A 23,609-nucleotide genomic window follows, 5' to 3' on the forward strand; every position below is an offset into this window, starting at 1 on the left:
GCCCAGTGTCTAGCGCATGGTAAATACTTAGTAAATGGTAACAACTGTGACTGTCACCTGCTCAGCTCTTACCTGGGGAAGGGTCAGGAAAAGGCTTTCATAGGTAGTTCAGTTTGGCATAAGTCAGGACTACTCCACCAAAGTAAAGGCATATGTCCCAATTTTTACCTTTGGGCCTGTAGGCTGATGCTTGATAAAGTTTCCTTAGTGGACTGTCTTGGATGGGCTCATTTTCTTACCCGAAATGAAGGAAAGAGGGTACTAACATCCAGGCTAGTCTTCTTTCTTGGCCAGCCCGACCCACACTGCCTGCCAATCTCTTCTTCGATCTCTCTGGAGCAGTTCCTGCCTCATGCTGGGGACCGCATCTTGATCACGGGGGCAGCCGACTCCAAAGTGCATGTCCACGACCTGACAGTAAAGGAAACGATCCACATGTTTGGAGACCATACAAACCGGGTGAAACGCATCGCCACAGCGCCCATGTGGCCCAACACATTCTGGAGTGCTGCTGAGGACGGGCTTATCCGGTAAGGGCCTGAGGCATGGAGTGGGGCCTGTGCCTCCCCTGCTCCCCCTGCATGTTGGCTCCCCATCCCATCCGCCCCACCGCTTCCTTCCACAGGCCTGGTTCCTTCCTGTCAGCAGAGTTCAGCCTCCTATATCTGCCCAGGGCACTTTTCTGTGAACATAAAACTGGGAACATTGCTTGTCCTGCTCTCCTACACTACATCCAGGCCTGCAGGCCTGTTGTCACCAACGCAGAGTCAGCCTCCTCTGGACTTTCACACTTGGTGTTCCCTCCACCTGGTTTTCTCTGTCCCCAGTTATTTCCATATTTGACTCTTCCTCGCCCTGAGATCACCTTAAGGATCACCTCCTCAGAAGCACCTTTTCTATCCTGTCTGAAGTAGGACCCCCCCCCCCCCAATCATTCTGTCTCAGCACACTAATTGTATCCTCTCTAACTCCAATCACTATCTGTAGTTCTTTTATTTTATTTACTCATTGGTTTATCTTTTTGTCTGTATCACTCACTGAACAGTGAGCTGCCAGAGCATCTCCATCTCTCTCTCATCCCTGGTTTTGTTCCTGAAGCCCAGCACTGCCTAGTACGTAGAGGTGCTTGATACATTCTCTCAAAGAGTTGATCAGTGGGCATATGTGTGAGAAAGGGATAGCCAGCCAGAAATGGTCACGTGGGCTTTCCCTCTTCCCAGTGACCTAGGTTATGACAACTTTGCCTCTACTTTCCTTCATCCTAAAATGGTCTCATTGCCCTTTAACTCCTTTCTTCAGAGGTGACTTTAGAACTTTTTCCCTGTCTCTCCAACCTGATTTAATGTCTCCCTTGAGATCTTGTAGGACTTTATACCCTCTTCCCCGTTAAAAAAGAAGTGAGATCTAGATTGCATGAACTATAAAACAGCAGTTAGAAACAGGGCACTGATGTCAGACAGACCTGGGATCAAGTCCTACCTCTGTCACTCAGTATTGGGGCAAGTCACTTTATCCCTGAATCTCAGTTTCATCATCTATAATGGAAATTATCATAATATCTCCCTTGGCCTGAGCATTAAGATCAAGATAGTGCTTATAAAACCTTAGGAGAGTACTTGGAAGACAAAAAGCACTTTGGTCAGTGGCAGGTACAATTCCGTGTTACCCTTGTTGACCCTGACTAACCAGACTGTGCCAGGGCAGCAGGGAGAGGCTAAGCATCTAGGGTCAGAGCCTGAGTGGCACTTAGGCAAAGGTACAGTCAGGGAAGGTGTCCTAGCAGAAGGTGAGCATACACTGGACCTTGCAGAATAAGCAAGATTTGGATGGGCAAGGAAAAGCTGAGTGGACTCCCCAACTTGAGCAGAGTTCGTAGAGGCAGGGGTAAGATAGCCATATGGGGGATAGTTGTCATCGGCGCAGTTAGAAAGCTGAGGGATGATGTTAGTTTGAAATTGGGTCTTAAAAACCAGACTGATGAGTTTGGTCAGTGTTTACTAACAGTAAGCTAGAAGTATTGAGGAATCTTCTCAGGTTTTTGAGCACGAGAGTGATGTAACAAAAACAGTATTTTAGGAAGAGCAATCTGATGAGGTCGGCATAGAAAGGTGAGGCGGACAGGGTGGAGATTATTGCCAGTGTCTAGGCAGGAGGTGGGTGAGCACACGGGGCATATCCTCCCCATTCTCTGTGCCTGTGTAGTGGCAGCACAGCAGTCCTCCAAACTGCCGTGAGGGGGGTGCTGCTGCCGGGGAAGTCTGACATGACCTTTAACCTCCTGAGTGGGACTCAGGCTTGTCTTGATGCTAAGTGTTTCTAGATCGCTCTTAGGTGACCTCTAGATTCTCCTTTCATTCACCTCCATACTTCTTCGTTTCCTGTAAGAAATTAGATGAAAAGTGGAGTTAAGGAGCGGAGCCAGGTGGTTAAAGGCTGTCTCCCCAGCTCTGCACTATCCCAACTTCACATTTACTGGCAGTGTCATCCCAGACAGACTGTTTAGCTGCCTTCAGCCTCAGTGTTCTAATGGTACCTGGGAATGGCATGAGGATTTAATTAGATAATCCATGTACAACATTTACAGATAGTACTGGACACAAAGCAGTTTCTCATTTTTAGTAATCGGTAGTAATAGTACTTAATAGTAATATCACTGACACCTGTAAAAGACAAACAAAAAACATTACAGTAGTATTTACCGTAAATAGTTACATAAAGAATAAAACAGATTGTATGAGAAGTCTATTTCAGGTGCCTGGCCCATCGTGACCACTGGAGAAATGGGAATGGTTTTTCAGGGCACCTGGCTGGCTAAGTCAGAGGAGCATTCTACTCTTGATCTCAGGGTCCTGAGTTCAAGCCCCACACTGGGTGTAGAGATGACTTAAAAATAAAATCTTTCAAAAAAAAATAAAAGAAGTAGTGGTTTTTGATATTCTTATTATTTAGGAACAGGTCAGAGCTGCTCTCAGTCCCTTTGTATAACAAGGCCTTAGCTTCTCCCCTGCCTCACAGGAGGACCCAACCCCCATCCCCTAACGCTGTCCTCTCTCACAGCCAGTATGACCTTCGGGAGAACAGCAAACACTCGGAGGTGCTGATTGACCTGACAGAGTACTGTGGCCAGCTGGTGGAGGCCAAGTGCCTCACCGTCAACCCCCAGGACAACAACTGCCTGGCAGTAGGGGCCAGTGGGCCCTTTGTGAGGCTCTATGACATTCGCATGATTCATAACCACAGGTATGAATAGCTCGGCCGCCCATGGCCAGGTCCCTGGGAACCTGCTGCCCCTTTCCCTCATTGCCATGCCCTCTTCTTTCTGAGATGGGTCTTTAAATTCTTGTGATTTTTAAAAAAATGTAATCCATGTTTATTTTGTAAAATACGGAAAATATAATGAAAAAACTACCCATAATCCATCACCTGAAACAAATCACTGTGTATAATATTTTCTGCTTGTTCTCTTACTATGAGTATTTGTGCAGAGTTATAATCTTATACATGTAATTCTTTTTTGTACATTTAATTTTATTATTCTTTTTAAACAAATGTATAATATACTCAGAACCTCCACCTAAGTCCCAGACCTGAGCAGCTCTGCCAGCCTGGGTTTTCAGTCAACTTCTGGGACAGGCACAGGGGTGTCTGGCCTGCTAGACTTTCATTTGTGGGTTTGGGCAACCACTACTGCTCCTCATACACTACATGACATGGAGTGGACCTTGAACCTTAACTCCATCATCTGTAAAATGAGAATAATAGGGTGGTCATGAGGACCAAGACAATGGATAGGACCTACCTGTAAAGCACTGTAATGTGTACGGCCATGGCTGTCTAGTTGGTGAATCTTTGGGATTGCTCAGGTAAGGAAGAAAAGTATCTCCTTTCAGAGGTAAAAATTTAGGTTTTCCTCTAGGGATTGTGATCTCGACTACTCAAGGGTAGTGCTAGGGGTTATAACCTATATGGTTTGCCTTCCCACCAGGAAGAGCATGAAGCAGAGCCCTTCGGCAGGTGTCCACACCTTCTGTGACCGGCAGAAGCCCCTTCCGGATGGTGCCGCCCAGTATTACGTAGCAGGTAGGGCTCAGTCCAGCCCTGGCCCCGCACTCTTGGCTGGGTGCTGACTCTGTCTGGGGTGGTGCGGGGAGGTAGCATGGCATGGTGGTCAAGAGAAAGGGTTTTAGAGTAAGGCAGATGTGGGCTTTAATCCTGACTGCCACTGACCAGCCATCCTGTGACCTTTGGCAAAGCATTTCCCCTTGATGAGTCTTAATTCCTTTTCCATAAAATGGCACTGTAATGATGAAATGAAATAAAGTACATAAAGCAGTTAGCCTAGTGCATGTAGTGAGTGCTCAACACTCGCAGCTGCTTTTAGGATGAAGGTAATTGCTACCATTATGGATATGATTGGCTTCACACAACTCCCTGCCCCTCTGGGGGAAGACAGGGAGCTTCACATTAGGGTAACTGAGCTGCTCCCCACAGGTCACCTGCCCGTGAAGCTGCCTGATTACAACAACCGTCTGAGAGTGTTGGTTGCCACCTATGTGACCTTCAGCCCCAATGGCACAGAGCTGCTGGTCAACATGGGAGGGGAGCAGGTATGTATGGCTGCCCAAGGTAGCCCTGCCCTCCTTCACCCTACAGTCAGCAGCCAGGGCTTAACACCTCACTTCCACTGCCATGAGGCAGACAAGCAGCAGCCTTATTGTAAATTACTTCATAGTGAAATGTAGGAGCAACCTGGCATCACTGGAATTCCCAGAGAGGTGCCCTGGCCTTGGCTTTTTCTGAAGCTTTAGAACTGACGGACCGGTCTTCAAATGCTGGCCTTCTGTGTACTGGGAGTTTGAACTGTGAGGGTCTTCGTTCTTCTGAGCCTCGGTTTCCTCATCCTCCATTTTCCTAGGAGGAAACCCTGGGGCTCAGAGTCGGGCTGTAGGAGTGTTCCTTGGTAATGGCAGGCTACTAACCCTTCTCTTTGCATGTTCTCGGTCAGGATATTTAGTAAGCCTTGCTTAAATCCATTTATTCTACAAACATTCACTGAGCACTTACTCTGGGACTAGCATTATTATAAACATGAAGGAGACAGAGGTGAAATATGATCCAGCGCAGGTTGACGGGAGACATGGCAGGTGAAGCAGTTGATGAACAAGGCAAGGCGGACTATGTACCAGAGAACTGGGATGGAGAACTGGTCCTGGCTTCAGATCGCTGAGCCATCACCTGACCTGAAGGTAGCATTAGGATGAATAGCGATGCAGTGTAGCAGAGTGGCTTAGAGCCAGACAGACTTGGTTTTGGGTCTTGGCTGTGCCACCTACTACTTTTATGGCCGTGGGTAAATAAAGGGTCAGCCCATATTTCTTTGTCTGTAAAGGGGGTGATAATAATAGTACTTCTTGGGCTGACTTGGCTGACTCTGTCAGAAGAGCATGCAACTCTTGATCCCTAGGGCCGTGAGTTCAGAGTCCTGTGTTGGGTATAGAGATAACTAAAAACAATAAACTAAAAAAATAATAGTACTTCTTTATGAGGTGGTTTCTAGGATGAAGTGAGGTAAGTCCTATAAAACATTTAGCCAAGTTCCTAAAGTAAAGTAAGAATTGAAAAAACGTTAAATAATAATAGATAATTTGATGTTCACTGAGACAAGTAAGTAGCAGTGATGCTTTGGGCAAATTGCTTCCCTTCTCTGAGGTTTCAGTTTTCCCAACTATAAAATGAGAAATTTGGCTTTGTGACCTCTGAGGACCTTTCAAACTTAAACACGTGATTCTAATTAATGGCGGTGTTTTAAGCAGTCCACCCTCGGGACTGGGAACTGGGAAGATGTTCCTGTCTGAGGTTTGTTCCGTAGAACACCTCCTGGCCTTGCAGGATGGCTCCCTACTCAATACTCACTGTGTTCCTGAGAGCCATCAAGCCACCAAGGCCTTGCTTCTGGCCGGCCACTTTCTTACCTCACAGCCTCCATCTCTTTTCTTGACCCTTCCACCCTAGGTCTATTTGTTTGACCTGACTTACAAGCAGCGGCCGTACACCTTTCTCTTGCCTAGAAAATGCCACTCCTCAGGGGGTAAGTTCTTTCTTGGGGTAGGGTTATCTCTGCTGGGGAGCTTGAGCATTTGCCACTTCTGCTGAGAAAGCTGCCTCTTCCCTTGTGCTGTGGCTGTGCCCCAGAAGGACTAGATTCTCTGAAAGAACGATCTGTGTACAGTAAGAAGGAAGAGAACAGTAGGTCAGAGATATCTTCCCTCTGAAAAAGCACTTTCCGTGGCTTGTCTCTGGAGGACCTCAAGTAGTGGCCCTTCCTTTCTCATCCTGGGTCAGTCTCCTCACTAACTCTTTCCTGGGGCCTGCAGTTGATTTAGGCACCTCTACAAGTCCTGTTCTCCCCCGCCCACACACACACCCCCGCCCGCCCCACAATCCCCCAAATCCCACCTAAGGGTAATGCCAAGTTAAAGCTATGTCCCTCTCCAACCAGCAGAGGGCGCACAGACTTTTCTTTATGCACTTGCCTGCCTGTGTCCTAACTTGCTTTCTGGGAAGGAGTCTCACCTCAGGAGGATGGCCCACAGTGGAACCATCAGATCCTGAGATGGAAGTTGGAGGGCTGCTGAGGAGCAATGGGGAATTTCTCCTGAGTTGTTGCTGTTCTTTCTCCCCATTCCTGCCAGAAGTTCAGAACGGCAAGATGTCCACCAATGGTGTATCCAACGGCGTGTCCAATGGCCTGCACCTTCATAGCAATGGCTTCCGCCTGCCGGAGAGTAGGGAACATGTCAGGTGAGGCCAGTCTGACTTGTCCAGCCCTTCCAGTCCCAATTACACCTTATGGTACCTTACAGTGTAATTGGAGGGATAGAATCGGAGGGAAGAGCATGTCTTTTAAACCTTCCATCCAGGTACATACTTCCAAGTCTGGGGTCTGGGGCAAGGGATATAATGGAGTAATGGAGTATTTATGGATGTGGCTAGTGGTTCCAATACTGCTCCTACCTGGTAGGATTCCAGTCATGCTCAGACTGAAGTTCCAGTCCCTTGGTATCCGTAGCTGGGTCAGGACCAAGGGATCAACTGTCTCTTAGTACTGAGCTCTCTCTTAAAGGTGTTCTACATAGATGTTCTTCCCCCATTATATTTTTCTTTGTCCCATACTATCTTTTGGCCTCTAGTCACTACCAGGCCCAATGCTGGGCTTTGGTATAGAGGTGTTCAAAGCCTCTAAACTTTGAGAGAAACAGAAGTCTCTATAGAGAGATACATGGGAGGAACTTGGGTGGTCACAAGGTTCAGCTCAGTGTGGAGGTGGGTGGTTAGCTACTATCATGCTCAGGAGTTTGACTAAGAATTGCCTTTGGGGAGCACCTGGGTAGCTCAACCAGTTAGGCATCCAGCTCTTGATTATAGCTCAGGTCATGCTCTCAGGCTCTTGAAATTGAGCCCCCTGTCAAACTTCGCACTCAGCACAAGTTGGCTTGAGATTCTCTCCTTCTCCCTCTGCCCACTCCCCACTCGCATGTGCAAGCTCACACACACTCGCACTCTCTCTAATAAATAGAATCAAATTGAATCGCCTTTGGGGTGCCTGCCTGGCTCAGTCAGTGGAGCATGCAGCTCTTGATCTTGGGGTCATGAGTTTGAGCCCCATGTTGGGAGCATAGAGTTTACTTAGAGCTTACTTTTAAAAAAGAGAGAGAGAGTTGCCTTTTACCTGTCCATGACAGCTTCATTTCTGTTCCTCTTGTTTTCTCACTGGTTCAGAGTATCGGGACTTCTGCCCATTACCTATTGTAGTAACCCAGGCCAAGGATGGAAGTGCGCCCCTCTTCTAAATGACAGTGCAGACCCCAGGGACCAAGAAAATAACAGGTGGCCCTCAGGCAAGGCTATAGACTTCCTGAGAGGCTGCTCTGACCTTCTTTGGCTGGCCTAACTTGGCTCTCCTTCCCCGTAGTCCCCAGGTAGAGCTGCCCCCATACTTGGAGCGCGTGAAACAGCAAGCCAACGAGGCCTTTGCCTGCCAGCAGTGGACCCAGGCCATTCAGCTTTACAGCAAGGCCGTGCAGAGGGCCCCTCACAACGCCATGCTCTACGGGAACCGAGCTGCTGCCTACATGAAGCGCAAGTGGTGAGCGGACCTTAGGACGGGGGATGAAGGCAGGGGGCCTGATGGAGTCAAGTTGCTGAGGCCTCCAGGGAAAGTGGCAGTGGCATCCCACTGCCTCTTAGGGCTCCTTAGCCCCAGGCTGCTTCTCCCCACCTCCAGACTGGAAGCCAGGAATTCTCAACCACCAAGGAAGGTCACAGTGAAATAGTTTTGTTAAGTAGTGGTGTTTTGTTATAAAGTGATGTGGCCACTGGATAAGTAGGACTTGAGAGATTGATTAATCCCAACTGTTGGATAATTGTGCCTTGAATTGGGACTATGAAGGAACAGTGGGATTCTTGCTACATAGGAAAGAGGCATTTGGTGAATTCAGTTGGTACCTGTCTGAATTGATTCTGCAGCTCCTTGACCTTGGAGCTTGCTTTTCTATGCTCTTAGATCATTGGACTAAGCACAAACAAGATACCAGAGATCTGAAGCTGGCTGTGGGTCATGTTGGGTCATAGTGGCTGGTGGTAAAGGGGTGGGGTCCATATCCTGAAGAACCCGCTATCTTTGGAGACCATCAGGGCTCCTAGCCCTTCTGCCTGCAGCACCAGCAGGCAAGCAGGCCCCATCCCCCAGCCGGGGCCAGGACTGGAGATGGATAGAGCTGGGCCCACAGCCATTTCTGCTCCGTCTGGCATCCGTCGGCTCTGCCCAGACAGACAGGCCAGCTGGTGTGCCATCGTCTGGCTGCAACAAGGCAGGCCAGAGAGGGAAGCTTAAGAAACCCACCCAAGTTAACAGGATGGTAGATGGGGGTTTGGGAAGATGCTACCCCATTGGCCTGAGCTCAGGCGTTAAGAGTTTGCCAAAGACTCAGATGGTAACCTGACTGAGGAGGTGATGGTTTGGGGGCCATCCTGAGGTGTTTGGCCTCTCCGTCCCAAGAGCTGGGTAGAATACGCAGTGTCCCCATCCAGGCTTTAGACTGAGAGCTGTTTCACTCTTGCATTCTTGCTAAGAGAGGCTGATAAAGCCCTTGACATGTTCTCTGAACTCCTACTATGCACTAGATACCAGGGACACAAAGTTCTTCACTTTGAGTTCCTGTGCTCCCGAGTCCCCAGCTTCTGGACAGAGGACAAAGACATGATCATGGTTCTCATTGTCAAAGAGTCAGGAAGCAGTGAGTCTTTGTGTGGTCAGGTAAAAGGCTGTGGGCACTAAGAAAAGTTAAGTCACTTCAGCTGGGGTCAGGGAAGTGTCAGGAAGATGAGGTGTCTGATGGGCTTTAAGTGTGGGCAGACTTAGGCAAGGAAGTGAAAAGGAGGAGGGGATTATGGGGGAAGGACATTCCCAGAGAGATGGTGCGAACAAAGGCGTGGGGGTGGGGGACTGACTGAAGAGCTTGTTTGCAGAACAACAAATCCATTTGGCTGGAGCAGAGGGTTCTGGAAGGGACTGGCAGGAGATGAGTCTGTGAGGTAGCCTGGGGCCGGCCTGGGAAGGACTTGGAATGCAGAGCGGTGGCTGTTTTGGCCTGGATTCAGTGGGGTGATGGGCAGCTACTGAAGGGTTCTGAGCAGGAGAGGGATGTGCTGAGGGCTGTCCTTTCAGGGAGATTGATCTGGCAGAGAGTCTGGTGGATGGGTGAACCCTAGGGCCAGCCTACTCTCTCCCCATCCCCACATGCCTGCCAGTGACCCCAGAATGTCGTATTCTGTCCCAGGCCAGTCTCTCCAGGGCTGCCATCTGCTCCTGGGTGCAGTGGGAGCTGTCACCCTCTGGCTCCTGGTTGGTCTCTGTCTGGCTCTCTCCAGGAGCTCTGAGGTGCACTTTGCAGGTGGTAATTGGGTTTCCAAACAGTGCCTGCTCCTTCATCACAGCCAGTCGTTCTGACGCAGGCCATGCCTTCAAAGCACTCTGTCCCCTGCCTGCTCCCACGCTGGTGAGCTGCTTGTTCCGGATCTGAGCATGGCTTTTGCAAGGGCTGGATGCTCGCTCTGAGTGCTGTAGGAGAGGAGGGTCAGGAGGACATTTCCCCTGTCGGGGCTGCTTTGACCCTGTGCAGGAGGGTTGTGAGCTATGCCTTGGTGGAAAGAGCATCAGTTCTGGGGAATGCTGCTTGTCACAGTTGGGTCCTAGGCCCCTCTCAGCCCAGCAGGGAAAAGGGGGGGTGGCGAGAAGGGTACTAAAGGAGAAGTCCTGTGACCTGTCTGGATCTACAAACGACAGGTGGGAACAGATGAGGGGTACGGGAGAAGTGTATCCTATATTCTGGCACAGGGTGGGAGAGCAGGGGACTTCCTTAAGATCCCTCCCTTCTTGCTGTCCCCCCGAAAACTGAAAACCATCCCCATTTCCCTTCATCCATGCTTTGGGAGGTTGAAGGTAGTGAGTGGGGATGATTTGGAGTTCCTGGCGTGCACACCCCCCTTCGCCATCAGCTTCCAGAGAGCTGACTCTGCCAGTCTGTCAGGCCCCATCCTTCAGCCCCGGGAGGTAGAGGCCACAGCTGCTGTGGATCAGTCAGCCAGGACAGAGGGGGGTCTGGCTGAGGGCTTGCTGCCTGCTGGTCAGACCCTCAGTCCCCAGCCTGGCACTTCTGGCTTCCCCAGACCGCCGAACTGTCCTTGAGGGCCCCCTGCCTTGGCCAGGGCTTTGAAGACCAGCCGGGGGGATTTGAGGAGGTAGTTGGAGGAAGAGAGAAGGAAGGCTTGGGGAGCCTGAAGTGGGCAAGATGCCAGGCCTTCTGCTGCAGAGCTGCAGGGGCCTGGGGTGAGCCAGTGCGCAGTTGCACTCTGTGCCCAGCAGAGGGCAGCCTGACACTTTTTTCTTTCACACATGCGCGCACCCTGGTGCGTGCACTCCATCCCTCCATCCCCCACCAAGACTTCAGGGTTCCTGACTCATCTCCTTAACATACTCTGTCTCCTGGGGAGCAGGGTCTGGGCTGAGCCAGGGTTCTTTTCGTTTACAAGCACCCTCGCCCTGAGATCTGTCAGAGGTGGGCTGAGGTGGCCCACCTCAGAGGAGACTGGGTGGACTCCTTGCTTGCCACACGGTCCTACCTCTAAGCCACACTCCCCTGCCTTCCCAGGGATGGTGACCACTACGATGCCCTGAGAGACTGCCTCAAGGCCATCTCCCTAAACCCGTGCCACCTGAAGGCACACTTCCGCCTGGCCCGCTGCCTCTTTGAGCTCAAGTACGTGGCTGAGGCCCTGGAGTGCCTGGATGACTTCAAAGGGAAGTTTCCGGAGCAGGCCCACAGCAGCGCTTGTGACGCATTGGGCCGCGACATCACGGCAGCCCTCTTCTCCAAAACTGATGGTGGTGAGTGGGCACTGAGGAGGGGTTGCTGTTACTTTGAGGTCCTGTGTGACATGCTGGAGAAGACATGGTTCTGAGATTAGAGAGGCCTGGATTTTTAGGCTGATTCAGAAATTATGTGAGGTTGGGATACTCACTTGGTCTCTTTGAGACTCAGTTTCCCCATCTGTAAAGGGGGAATGATAGCACCTCCCATTTAGGGTTTCTCTTGAGGATTAACAATAGTATGTTTAAAGCACCTGGCTTAATGCCTAGGACTCAGGACAGGAGGAAACAGCCCAGTCAGGCCGTCTGCATAGCTCCAGCTGGGCCTTCTCACCTGCTCACAGAGACAGGGTCTTAGCTGTTCCATTGGACATCTGAGTAAGAGGCAGCTGTGGGGGGTTGTACTCCTTCCAGTTGGGCTGCTTGCAGCAGAGGCAGCAGTGGAGGGCAGTGGAAATGCCTCACACATGCAGCTCTGCCATGTGGTAACCGTGTGACCTAAGGTAACGCACAGCCTCCCTGACCCCACTGCCTTGCCTCCACAGAGCTCATTTGAAGCCCTGTCCAGCTCTGCTCAGTAGCATTGGAGGGTGAGCTGGGTATTTGTGGTGAAACTCAGTGGAGGCAGACATGGACCCTCACCTCTCTCCTATGCAATTTACTAACCATGTAACCATTGTTTGAGTAGTTATCCAGCATCTACCACATGCTAGGCACTGTGCTGGGTTGTGGGTGTACAGCTGTGGACAAATCAGATGGGATTCGTGGAGTTTACAGCCCTAGCGAAGGAACCAAGCAATGAAGAAGAAACAATGTGATGAGTGCCATGGGGGACTGATACGGTACAGGTGCCTGGGGCAGGGCTTAATGTCAGGCTAGGGTTCTGGAGGAGGAAACATTTAATCTGAGATCTCAGGGATGGGGAAGAAGAGGTAACTAAATAAAAAGTATACCTGTGTTGGGGGCGCCTGGGTGGCTCAGTGGGTTAAAGCCTCTGCCTTCGGCTCAGGTCATGATCTCAGAGTCCTGGGATCGAGCCCCACATGGGCTCTCTGCTCAGCAAGGAGCCTGCTTCCTCCTCTCTCTCTGCCTGCCTCTCTGCCTACTTGTAATCTCAGTCTGTCAAATAAATAAATAAAATCTTTAAAAAAAAAAAAAAAAAAAAGTATACCTGTGGGAAGTAAAGATTTCTGGCCTAGGAACCAGCACATGCAAAGGCCCTGAGGCAGGCAGAATCAAGGCACTTTTAAGGCACTGAGAAAACTGTTGTGATTTTACCCAAGGCACTAAACTGATCAGTGCCTCATTTGGGATCTATAACTCATCTTCCAGTGAGGAAGGGCTTGGACTTTACTCCTTTCAGAGCTGTGGGTCTACTTAGAAAAATTATCCCTTCAAGTCTCTCAGTAGTGCTTCACCTTCCCCTCCCTGCCTCTTACTCCACAGAAACAGACTGTGGGCCTGTGCATCCTTGGGGCTTCCAGACATTGTTCTGGGACCTGAGCAAAGGCCCTTCTAGCATCCGAAGTCCCCTCTTGAACATCCTCAAGGGTTAGGTCCAAAAATGCTTCTTCCTTACAGTCATTCCCAGCTTTCGAGGGTGGAGGTAGAGGCAGATAGCCCTACATTGTCAGCACTTGAGCTGAAAACAGGGTCAGGGGTAGAGACAAGGTAGGGAAGGGAAAATAAGGACAGGTCTCACCTTTCCTTGCTCTCTGCCCCTAGAGGAGAAGAAGGGAGCCGGCGGTGGCGGCGGCGGCCCTGTTCGCCTCCGCAGCACGAGCCGCAAGGACTCCATCTCGGAGGATGAGATGGTGCTGCGGGAGCGAAGCTACGACTACCAGTTCCGCTACTGCGGCCACTGCAACACCACCACGGATATCAAGGAGGCCAATTTCTTTGGCAGGTCCGAGGCCCTGAAGAGGAGGAGGGCACAGCCTGGTTGGCAGCAGGAGACTGGGGCGGGGGGCATAATGCTTTCAGAAAAGTCTCAAATCCCAGTTCTGCCTCTGTATCCTTGACCAAATGGCTTCACCTCTGTGGGCCTGTCTCTTCATCTATAAAATGAAACCAGCCATCCCCACTCATGGGGCCATAATGAGGATTTGTGAGGTAATCCACAGAGCATCCAGCATGGGGTCTGGACTCTGCCTTTATCCCCTGCCTCCTCTCCCTCTGTCTCCATGTGCCAGAGCTTGGTCTTGATGTGGATGCTTGGAGCTTCCCTCTGCTGGGGTATGAGGCCAGAGCCCTCAAAAGCTGGCAGTCTTAGCACACTTGTGTTCTCAGAACTGTGCCCCCGGTACTGAGGGACATAGCCCATGTTTCAGACCCTGTTACCCCCAACCCTCCTTTGTATATGGTATACTTTCTTGGGGTAAGTGAAACCCTTGAGTGTTGAGAGTCTCACCATCAAGATCCCCTCTAAGTGTCAGTGGTGTGTAAGGGGGTTGTGGACCCGGGAAGCGAGGACTGCTGGGGAAGGCTTAGACAAGAGTGTTCCCAGAGATCGAAGAGATGCAGGATTGATCCTGCACCCAGGGAGCTTATAATATGTGTTGAGGGAGAGTATCTTGGAGGCACCCAAGCAGTCCCTGATCTTAAGCTTAATAGCTAGACAGCGACTAAGGCTCTGCAGTATGGAGAGGATTGCCGTGTGTGGGAGTTCTGAGTCAAGTGAAGACCCCAGAGTTCCCTGCTCCCCTTGCCCTAAGCCGTACAGCCTCTACTTGAGGCTGTAGGGCAGTACCCCACCTGACCTCCCTGCCCTTTGCCCCTCTGCCAGCAACGCTCAGTACATCGTCAGTGGCTCTGACGATGGCTCCTTCTTCATCTGGGAAAAGGAGACCACCAACCTGGTCCGCGTGCTCCAAGGAGACGAGTCCATCGTCAACTGCCTGCAGCCACACCCCAGCTACTGCTTCCTGGCCACCAGCGGCATTGACCCTGTTGTGCGGCTCTGGAACCCCCGGCCAGAGGTGAGGGTGTGGAGAAAATGGCCAAAACTGGACAGGGACAAAGGTTGGGCTGGACCATGTGCGAGGCCTCCGGCTGAGCCTGGGAGGATTAGGGAGGGAAATGAGTCATTCAGAGATGGAAGCCGCTAGGATGAGTGAACTCCTACCTGAGGGCCCAGCACTGTGTCAAGGTCGGAGCCATCAATTCCAAATACAGTAGGCAGTCCCAGGGGGAAGAGTAGGCACCTGCCTTCTCAAGGCACATTCCTGAGCAAGCTGAGAGGATGAGACTCCCATACAGGAAACAGTAACGAAGGACAGGGTGCAGGAGGCTGGGAGGGAACTGGAGCAGCCCCAGTGCCACCTCATGCGAACAGTCCCTCAGGGGCTCCCTAGGGACCTCATATACCACTGTCTTGTGTCCCCCAGAAGCTGGACAAAAGCCAGTCCCTTGGTTACATGGGAAGTATGCAGGCTTTGGAATCTTGGTGAGCCTAAGTCTGAATCCTGGTCCCTTCACTCACTGCCTAAGGGACTTAACCCAGGATGTCATACCCACTGGAATGGGTATGACAGCACCACCTCAAAAGTTTGCTTTAAGGATAAAGAAGTGATGCCTGTGAAGTGTCCGGTCCACAGGGACACTTAGGAGGATGTGGTCCCCTCTACTCCCAGGGTGGGTAGCCAGGCAGGCTGGCCTGAGGCCTCCACTGCCCTCTGCCCCACTTCCCTCCCCTTTCTAGCCAGCAAAACAGAAGTCAAGTGGTGTATCTAATTACAGAGGCAATTTACTGTGAATTTTAAAGAGAACCCTACAGACCTCTCCCATGAGGGGAGAGAAAAAGGAGGATAAAGGAAGGGTTGTTGGGAGTGATGACAGAAGAGTAGGATGGGGGGTGTTGCCTGTTCCTCCTGCCCTGGGTATCTAATAGGTGTGCCCAACAGACCCTGGTGTGAGTCCTCCCACATATATCCATGTATGGGGCCCCCCATGTGGTAAGCCCCACCATTTCCTGTATGGGGCCCCGCCAATATATACCCCAATAGGGGTATGACCCCCCAGTGTGTATCCCAGCATGTGCACCTCCATATATATCTCAGTGTATTGTGTCCCCTCCCAGTGTGTACTACCAGATGGGCCCCGTATGTATAACCCCACATGGCGTGTCTCCCTCATATCTGTATCCTGGTGAGCACGTGTCCTGTACGTATCCCCATATGTGGGTTCCCTGGCATCCGCATCTACATAGGATTATACGTACAGCCCCACGTACATCTCTTGGTGTGTCCAGCCACCTCTACGTATACTGCCCCATCTGTATGTGTGTGTGTGTGTGTGTGTGTGTGTGCGCACGTGTGTGTGCGTGTGTGTGCGCGTGTGCGCGCGAGCACGCTTGCCAACCTCCCCACACACCTCTCTCCCGGTGCTATGTGTGCCCTCCCCACAGAGCGAAGACCTCACAGGCCGGGTTGTGGAGGACATGGAGGGTGCTTCCCAGGCCAACCAGCGGCGCATGAACGCCGACCCACTGGAGGTGATGCTGCTCAACATGGGCTACCGGATCACAGGCCTGAGCAGTGGGGGTGCGGGGGCCTCTGATGACGAGGACAGCTCCGAGGGCCAGGTTCAGTGCCGGCCCAGCTAGACCCTCCAAGCTCTGGTCCCCAGCCTCTGCTACTGGCTGGACCCTCCACCATGGGCAGGAGGTCAGGGGGTTCTGTTTTGGTTTGTCTTCCCCCCACCCATTTTTTTCATTTCCCTGTTTTGTTGTTAGTTTGGCATTGGGGGTGGGGGGTTGCTACAACTCGCTGGCTTTCAGACTTTGGGGCAGATTGCCCCTTGACTGGCCTCAGCTCTGAGCAGAAGAGCAGGAGGGGAAGCCCCTGCAGACACCACCCACCTCCCATATCCCTGGAGGGCTCTAGCCCGCCTCAGGTTGGGAGGCAAGGGCCAAAGCTGTCTTCAAGGACTGCCCTACACTTCAGTTGGCGGCAGGAAGGGGAGTGGAATTCCAGTCCGTAAGGGCTAGCCTTGACCTGTTGCCACTCTTGCTCCTACGGGCAAGGCTAGCTCCTCTGTGGCTTCAGGGAAGGTTCTGAAAAAGGATGGGGTCCCACCCTCCCTCCAGAGCCACCATGTCAGGGTGGAAGCCGAAGGAAGGTGGGAGTCCTACAGTAGGCAAGGCCAGGCCCCTGCCTGGGCAGGAGAGTGTCCTCGCCCTTCTCCCAGTGTTGGCTCCAGACCCTGCGCCTGCGCTCACTGGCCACCTCTGGGGGCTTAGCCTTTCCCAAGGGCCCTGGCAGAGGGTGGGGCACCACGCCATAGCCTTCTGCACTGCACTATGACCACTCCCACTGCCCTTTCTGGGGGCTCCTTGGCCTCACTGTGACCTTTCTGCCAGAGCTCCCAGCCAGGCCCACTCTGCTGAGGTGGCACTCCCTGCTAAGGGTCCTTTCTGCCCTTCCTCCCACCCCACATGCTGAGCCGCCACAAAGACCAAAGAAGTGATGGCTTTTCTCTGTCCCCCTGCTGCTCTGGGGGGAGGGGGGTGGGTCTCCTGAGCCACTCAGATGGGAAAATCCCTAACTTGGCCCCCTCCCTCCTCAGCAGCCCCAAGCTTAACACTGGACAGCAGTCACCCCACCACTCACCAAGCCGCTCTCTGCCCCCTTGATTCTCAGCTGGGAGCTGCTCCTGACAGTTGCTCAGCCTTCCTCCCCTTCTCCCTCCTTCTCCCCTCAGTGCTTACTTGGCTCCAGCCCTCCAGCTGCAGCCTCTGGGGAGCAGCAGCCTCCCTTCTTCCCTCCCTCCGTCCTTCCCTCCTTCCGCCTGGTCTCTGCCAGGTGCCTCCTCTCAGTCAGGCTTCCGAGCAGCCCTGGAGACAGGAGGGCCATGTTAAAAGCTTTTTCACAGTTTTAAGAAGACGGCGGGTGAGGATAGTGGTGGGGGGTCTGGCACCATCTCGTCATTGCTTTAATCCCAGCAACACAGGTGGCAGCTTCTCCCCCCTCCTCCCCACCCAGTCCCTCTCCCACCCCTCTCTTCTAGCTTGGTAATGAAGTATATTTATTGGTGAAGGAAACAGCTGCTGCTGCTTTTCCTGCTGCTGGGACTTGCTCCCCTGTCTCTTCTCCATGACCTTTCTCGAGCCAGGGAGGGGAAAGCAGGAGTACTGGGGCTGGGCCCTGGGGCCCAAGGACCAGCAGGGGCCCCTTTTGCTTTCCTGTGTTCGAGCCACCTGCCATTTCCTCTCTGCCTCCTGCCCGCCCGTCCTGTGTCCCCCATCTGTCCCCCCCCCCCCGCGCCTGCCCAGCCTGGGCCCTGCAGTGTGGAGAGACACATAAGCCTTACTGTCCTCTGGGGGCAGGAGCCGAGCCTTTTTGTTGCTCCGCTCCCAGGAGAGTGAGGGTGACGCAATTGATTAAAACCATTTTGTTCTAGGTGTGGCTGCTGGCATTTGTGGGGTGCAAATGGGTCTTGGAACCAAAGTGAGGGTACCTGATCCTCACCTCTGTAGCTGTGTGACTTTGAGTAACCACACCTCTGCTGGGTAGAATGAGGCCTGCCTTGGAGGATCCCTGTGAGCAGTGGCCTCCCAGCACAGCGAGGCTGAGTGCAGCAGCGCCTGGCCCCGGTGGCTGTGAATTGCAGTAATCAGCTTTCACTCTCCAAGCTGTTTTCTCATCTCTAAAACAAGGAGGTTGAAGTCTTAGTGGCTTTTCAAACTTCTAAAATCAACCCAAACAAGAAATACACATTTTACATTGTGATCCAAGATACCCATGCTTATTTGTGTGTATATAATGAACATAAGCTTTACACAATAATATTTACCGTTGCTACATGCAGTGTGTTCTAGTGACCATTCTGTTTTACTAAGGTAAAAAAAGGCTGGCCATAACCCACTAAACGGATTTCACAATGTGATGCGCCCTGGATTAGAGGGTATCTTAGACCAGAGGTTCCCAGACTTTTTCTCAGCTCATAGCACTCACCCAGCATTAGTGGCTCAGTAATTTTCTCATGGAGCCTCTAAACCAAAAGAAATGCCCAAGAGTTCTATTTATCAAGTAATTATACTCAAATTACATAAGAACTATGTGGTACCAAGTCACTTTTTTTTAAAAAAGTACTTATAAACTAGAAGAAACAGTATTTTTATTTCATTCTTAAATACAATAACTAATGGGATCTGTGTGCTTTTGGGCACTATAAAGCTTCTCAAACTTTCTAATCCCATTGGACACTACTACCTATTCCACACTGACTTTGAGTTGCTTTTTACAAGAGCGACCACCAAAAACCCAGCTTCTCAAAGATGATCTAACCAAAGGAATGTATCACAACCTAATGATGAAACTGTGATCTACCTTGAACTAGTAGATCTCTCCGTAGCCAACAGATGTTGAGTGTCTCCCAAATTTAAAATCCCCTACCATGCGCTCTATGAACTTGTTGGGGCCTGCCAAGGTTGTTGATGCACAGTTTCAGGGCTGTGATTCAGTATTGTGGGAACAACAGCTTCACTACTGAAATTTTGTCATTCTTCTGTTTGTACATTTGGAAAGAACAGCGTGATGGGAAGGCAGCAGGGTATGCTAGGGTATTCTCGGTTTAATTCAGGAGACAGGAAGGAGATCCTGACAGAAACAGAAGCACAGTAGGTGGTGTTATGAAGCAGGTGTTTTGGACCAGTGTCACTTCTTTGTGTCCAAGATGAAGTCTTTATTCTTTTGACAGAGAGAGAGATCACAAGTAGGCAGAGAGAGGGAGAAGCAGGCTCCCCACTGAGCAGAGAGCCCGATGCGGGGCTCAATCCCTGGACCCTTAGATCATGACCTGAGCTGAAGGCAGAGGCTTAACCCACTGCGCCACCCAGGCACCCCCAGAATGAAGTCTTTAGAAACTTCCTCAAGACATTTGCAGACCAGGCAAGGGAGGGGCAGTGTCCCAGGTCAAGAGACTAGTGTAAAGTCACAGGTTCCCTCCCGGAGACCGAGTGATTCAGTTCAGCTGCACTGTTCAGGGAGGAGTGGCTCATGGGCTGAAGGGGCAGTCCAGCTGCAGAGGGCTCCCCGTGCTTGATGAGGGGCTGTAAGCTGGACCGTGTAAGCAAGAAGGAGCCACTGGAAGACTTCATTCACCAGGGCTCCCTTTCATTTGGAATTGATACTCCCCCCATCCTTTTTGTAAGTAGACTTTGTCTTTCAGAGCACTTTAAGGCTTAGATTCGGTTGCGCGGATACTACAGACTCCCATATATCCCCCTCTCTCCCTGGCTCAGTTTCCCCTATTATTAACATCTTGCATTACTGTAGTGCATTTACTACAATTAATGAACCAATACTAATACATCATTATTAACTAAAGCCCATAAGGTCACTTTCTTTATAGTTCTGTGGGTTTTGACAAATGCATAATGTCATGTATCCATCATTACACTGTCATCCAGAATAGTTTCTGCCCTAAAAATCCCCTGTGCAGGGCACCCGGATGGCTCAGTGGGTTAAAGCCTCTGCCTTCAGCTCAGGTCATGATCCCAGGGTCCTGGAATCGAGCCCTGCATCAGGCTCTCTGCTCAGCGGGAAGCCTGCTTCCTCCTCTCTCTCTGTCTCTCTGCCTGCCTCTCTGCCTACTTGTGATCTCTGTCTGCCAAATAAATAAATCTTAAAAAAAAAAAAAAATCCCCTGTGCCCCAGCTGTTCACACACACACCCCTTAGGAATGAATCTGACAAAATATGTACAAGATCTATATGAGGAAAACTATAAAATGCTGATGAAAGAAATTAAGGAAAATCAAAATAAATGAAGAAGTAACCCATGCTCATGTATGGGAAGGCTCAATATTATTAAGATGTCATTTCTTCCCAACTTCATCTATAGCTTCAGTGAAATCCTAATCAACATCCCAGCAACTAGTTTTGAGAACATTGGCAAATGGATTCTAAAGTTTATAGAGAGGCAAAAGACCCAGAATAGCCAGCAACAATAATGAAGTCAAAGAAAAACGAAGGAGGATTGGCATTACCCAACTTTAATATTTATCATAAAGCTATAATAGTAAAGACAGTGTGGTACTGGCAAAGGACTTGACAAACAGATCCATGGAATGAGTGGAGAACCCAAAAGTAGATCCACATAAATACAGTCAGCTGATCTTTGCCAAAGGAGCAAAGTCAGTTCAATGGAAAAAAGGACAGTCTTTTCAATAAGTGGTGCTGGATTTAAACACTGTACACCAGGGGCGCCTGGGTGGCTCAGTAGGTTAAGGCCTCTGCCTTCGGCTCGGGTCGTGATCCCAGGGTTCTGGGATCGAGCTCCACGTCAGGCTTTCTGCTCAGCAGGGAGCCTGCTTCCCCCTCTCTCTCTGCCTACTTATGATCTCTGTCTGTCAAATAAATAAATTTTTTAAATCTTTTAAAAAATAAAAAACACCGTACACCATTCACAAATGTTAACTCAAAAGGGATCATAGACCCAAATGTAAAAGAGACTTCTAGTCTAGAAGATAAATAGGAGAAAATCTGGGTCACCTTGGATTTGGTGATGAGTTTTTAGAAACAACATCAAAAGCACAGTCCATGAGCGAATTGATAAATCGGGTTTCATTAAAATCTTCTCCATGAAGTCATTATTACAAGAATGAAAAAGACCAAGGACTGAGAAAATATTTGTGAAACATGTCAGATAAAGGGCCTATACCCCAACATACACAAAGATCTACAAAGAACTCTATTCAACAGTATGAATACAGACAACCCAATTTAAAAATGGACAAAAGATCTGAATAGATACTTGACCCAAAAAGGATATACAGGGGACTAATGAGCATACAAAAGGATGCTCAGCATTATGTTATTAGGGTATTGCAAATTCAACCAACAGTGAAATCTCATTACATACCTATTACATACCTATTAGGATGGCTGGATTTCAAAAACTGACATTACCAAACACTGACAGAGATGTGGAGCACCAGGAATTCTCACTGCTGGTGAGAATGCAGAAATGGTACAGCCACTTGAAAAGACAGTTTGGCAGTTTCTTCCAAAGCTGAATATAGTCTTACTGTAGGATCCAGCAATCGTTCTTCTTAGTATTTACCCAAATGAGTTGAAAACTTAGATCCGTGCAAAAACCTGTATACAGATGTTTGTTGCAGCTTCGTAATTCCCCAAACTTGAAACAACCAGGAAGTCCTGCAAAGGGTGATAAGAAGAAATGAGCTATCAAGCCACAAAAATATGGGGGAAACCTAAATGCATATTGCTTGATGAAAAAAGCCAGCCTGAAAGCCACGCTGTAGGATTCCAACTATATGACATTGTGGAAAAGGCAAAAACTAGAGTAAGAAAGGTTGCATGGTACTCCATTTTTAATATGTTTTCTGCTTGTGTGACTCACCCAAAACTCTCACCAGCCTTACTGATAAGAGAGGCAGGGTCAGGGATGCCTGGGTGGCTCAGTTGGTTAAGTATCTGCCTTCAGCTCAGGTCATGATCCTAGGGTCCTGGGATCAAGTCCCATATCGGGCTTCTTGCTCAGCCAGGAGTCTGCTTCTCCCTCTGCCTGTTGTACCCCCTGCTTGTGCTCACTCTTGCTCTTTCTCTGACAGATAAAAAAAAATATTAAAAAAAAAAACCAAACTTTGATAAAAACGAGAGAGAGAGGTGGGATCAGATAAGCCCACCCAGTGAATACATAGCAAAACAATTTTTTTAAATACATTTTTTTAAGATTTTATTTATTTATTTGACAGAGCTAGAGAGCACAAGCAGGCAGAACAGCAGAGGGAGAGGGAGAAGCAGGCTCCCCACTGAGTAGGGAGACTGTTGGGGGACTCACTCCCAGGACCCTGGGATCACGACCTGAGCTGAAGGCAGACGCTTAACTGACTGAGCCACCCAGGCACCCTAGATTTTTTTTTTTTTAAGATTTTATTTATTTGACAGAGATCACAAGTAGGCAGAGAGGCAGGCAGAGAGAGAGGAGGAAGCAGGCTCCCTGCTGAGCAGAGAGCCCGATGCGGGGCTTGATCCCAGGACCCTGGGATCATGACCTTAGCCAAAGGCAGAACCTTAGCCCTCTGAGCCACCCAGGCACCCCGAGAAATCTCTACACCCAGCCAATGCGGGGCTAGAACTCACAACCTCAAGATCAAGAGCTGCAGGCTCTACCGACTGAGCCAACCCTGGCAAGCAAAACAGACATTAGAATTGGCCCCCCTGTGGGGAACCAGGGTGGCTCAGTTGGCGAGCATCTGAGTCTTGACCGTAGGGTCATGAGTTCAAGCCCCTGCTGCCATGCTGGGCTCCACACTGGGCAGGGAGCCTACTAAAAGAAAGAATTGGGCCACCTGTGTTTGTGGTGGGTAGGTGTGGCCCTAGAGGCCTGCTCCGCTGTCTCTGCTTCAGCACATGCTGAAATGTGCTGCAGAACGTAAAGGGCAATGAGAGACCATCTAGCTCAGAGGTTCTCCACTCTGGCTATGCTATCAGAATCACCCAGAATTCATTCATTCATTCATTCATTCATTCATTCATTCATTCATTCATTTCGTCTTTCAAGAGGGTGGGAGAGCCACAGAAAGGGAGGTAAGAAGAGAGTCTGGGGACACCTGGGTGGCTCAGTTGGTTAAGCAGCTGCCTTCGGCTCAGGTCATGATCCCAGCGTCCTGGGATGGAGTCCCACATCGGGCTCCTTGCTCATCAGGGAGCCTGCTTCTCCCTCTGCCTCTGCCTGCCATTCTGTCTGCCTGTGCTTGCTCTCTCTCCCTCTCTCTCTCTGACAAATAAATAACATCTTAAAAAAAAAAAGAGAGAGAGTCTGAAGCAGCCTCCATTCGTGCTCAGTATGGGGCCCACCATGGGGCTTGATCTCATGACCCTGAGATCATAACCTGAGCCAAAATCAAGGGTTGAACTGAGCCACCCAGGCGCCCCTCACCCAGTATACTTTAGAAACTAAAACTGTCCCACCGCAGAGATTGTTTTAATTAATCTAAGGTAAAACCCAGGCATCCAACCATTATTTTTAAGCATCCCAGATTCATTCTAAGTATGGCCAGAGCTGAGGATCACTGATCTAGCCCTAAACTCCACATTTTTGGAAGAGAGACAAGGAGTTCCAAAGAGGGGCAGGAAAAAGGGAAGGGCTGTGCAAGGACCTCAGAAACAAAACCAGGACTGGATCCCTAATCTATGATTCCTAGTCCAAGTGTT

At 50.2% G+C, this 23,609-nt stretch overlaps 1 protein-coding gene across 3 annotated transcripts in view; it reads left to right on the top strand.

The window, feature by feature from the left end:
- LOC111143085 (WD and tetratricopeptide repeats 1) overlaps positions 1-18,232 on the top strand; it is a 71,828-nt gene extending 53,596 nt beyond the window's left edge. Inside the window, exons 6-16 of one of the 3 annotated variants that reach the window (XM_022496549.1) lie at positions 343-530; positions 3,058-3,240; positions 3,986-4,080; positions 4,492-4,607; positions 6,013-6,088; positions 6,693-6,801; positions 7,973-8,146; positions 11,211-11,446; positions 13,154-13,334; positions 14,214-14,406; positions 15,834-18,232. In XM_022496549.1, coding sequence (XP_022352257.1) covers positions 343-530; positions 3,058-3,240; positions 3,986-4,080; positions 4,492-4,607; positions 6,013-6,088; positions 6,693-6,801; positions 7,973-8,146; positions 11,211-11,446; positions 13,154-13,334; positions 14,214-14,406; positions 15,834-16,031 — 1,749 coding nt within the window. In that variant the 3' untranslated portion in view covers positions 16,032-18,232. The remainder of the gene's footprint in view (positions 1-342; positions 531-3,057; positions 3,241-3,985; positions 4,081-4,491; positions 4,608-6,012; positions 6,089-6,692; positions 6,802-7,972; positions 8,147-11,210; positions 11,447-13,153; positions 13,335-14,213; positions 14,407-15,833) is intronic. The other 2 variants (XM_022496550.1, XM_022496551.1) reach the window with 2 other exon arrangements.
- Positions 18,233-23,609: the final 5,377 nt, after the last annotated feature.

The sequence above is a fragment of the Enhydra lutris genome, unplaced genomic scaffold, assembly GCF_002288905.1.
Source record: "Enhydra lutris kenyoni isolate GAN:26980312 unplaced genomic scaffold, ASM228890v2 scaffoldscaffold9, whole genome shotgun sequence".
Lineage (NCBI taxonomy): Eukaryota > Metazoa > Chordata > Mammalia > Carnivora > Mustelidae > Enhydra > Enhydra lutris.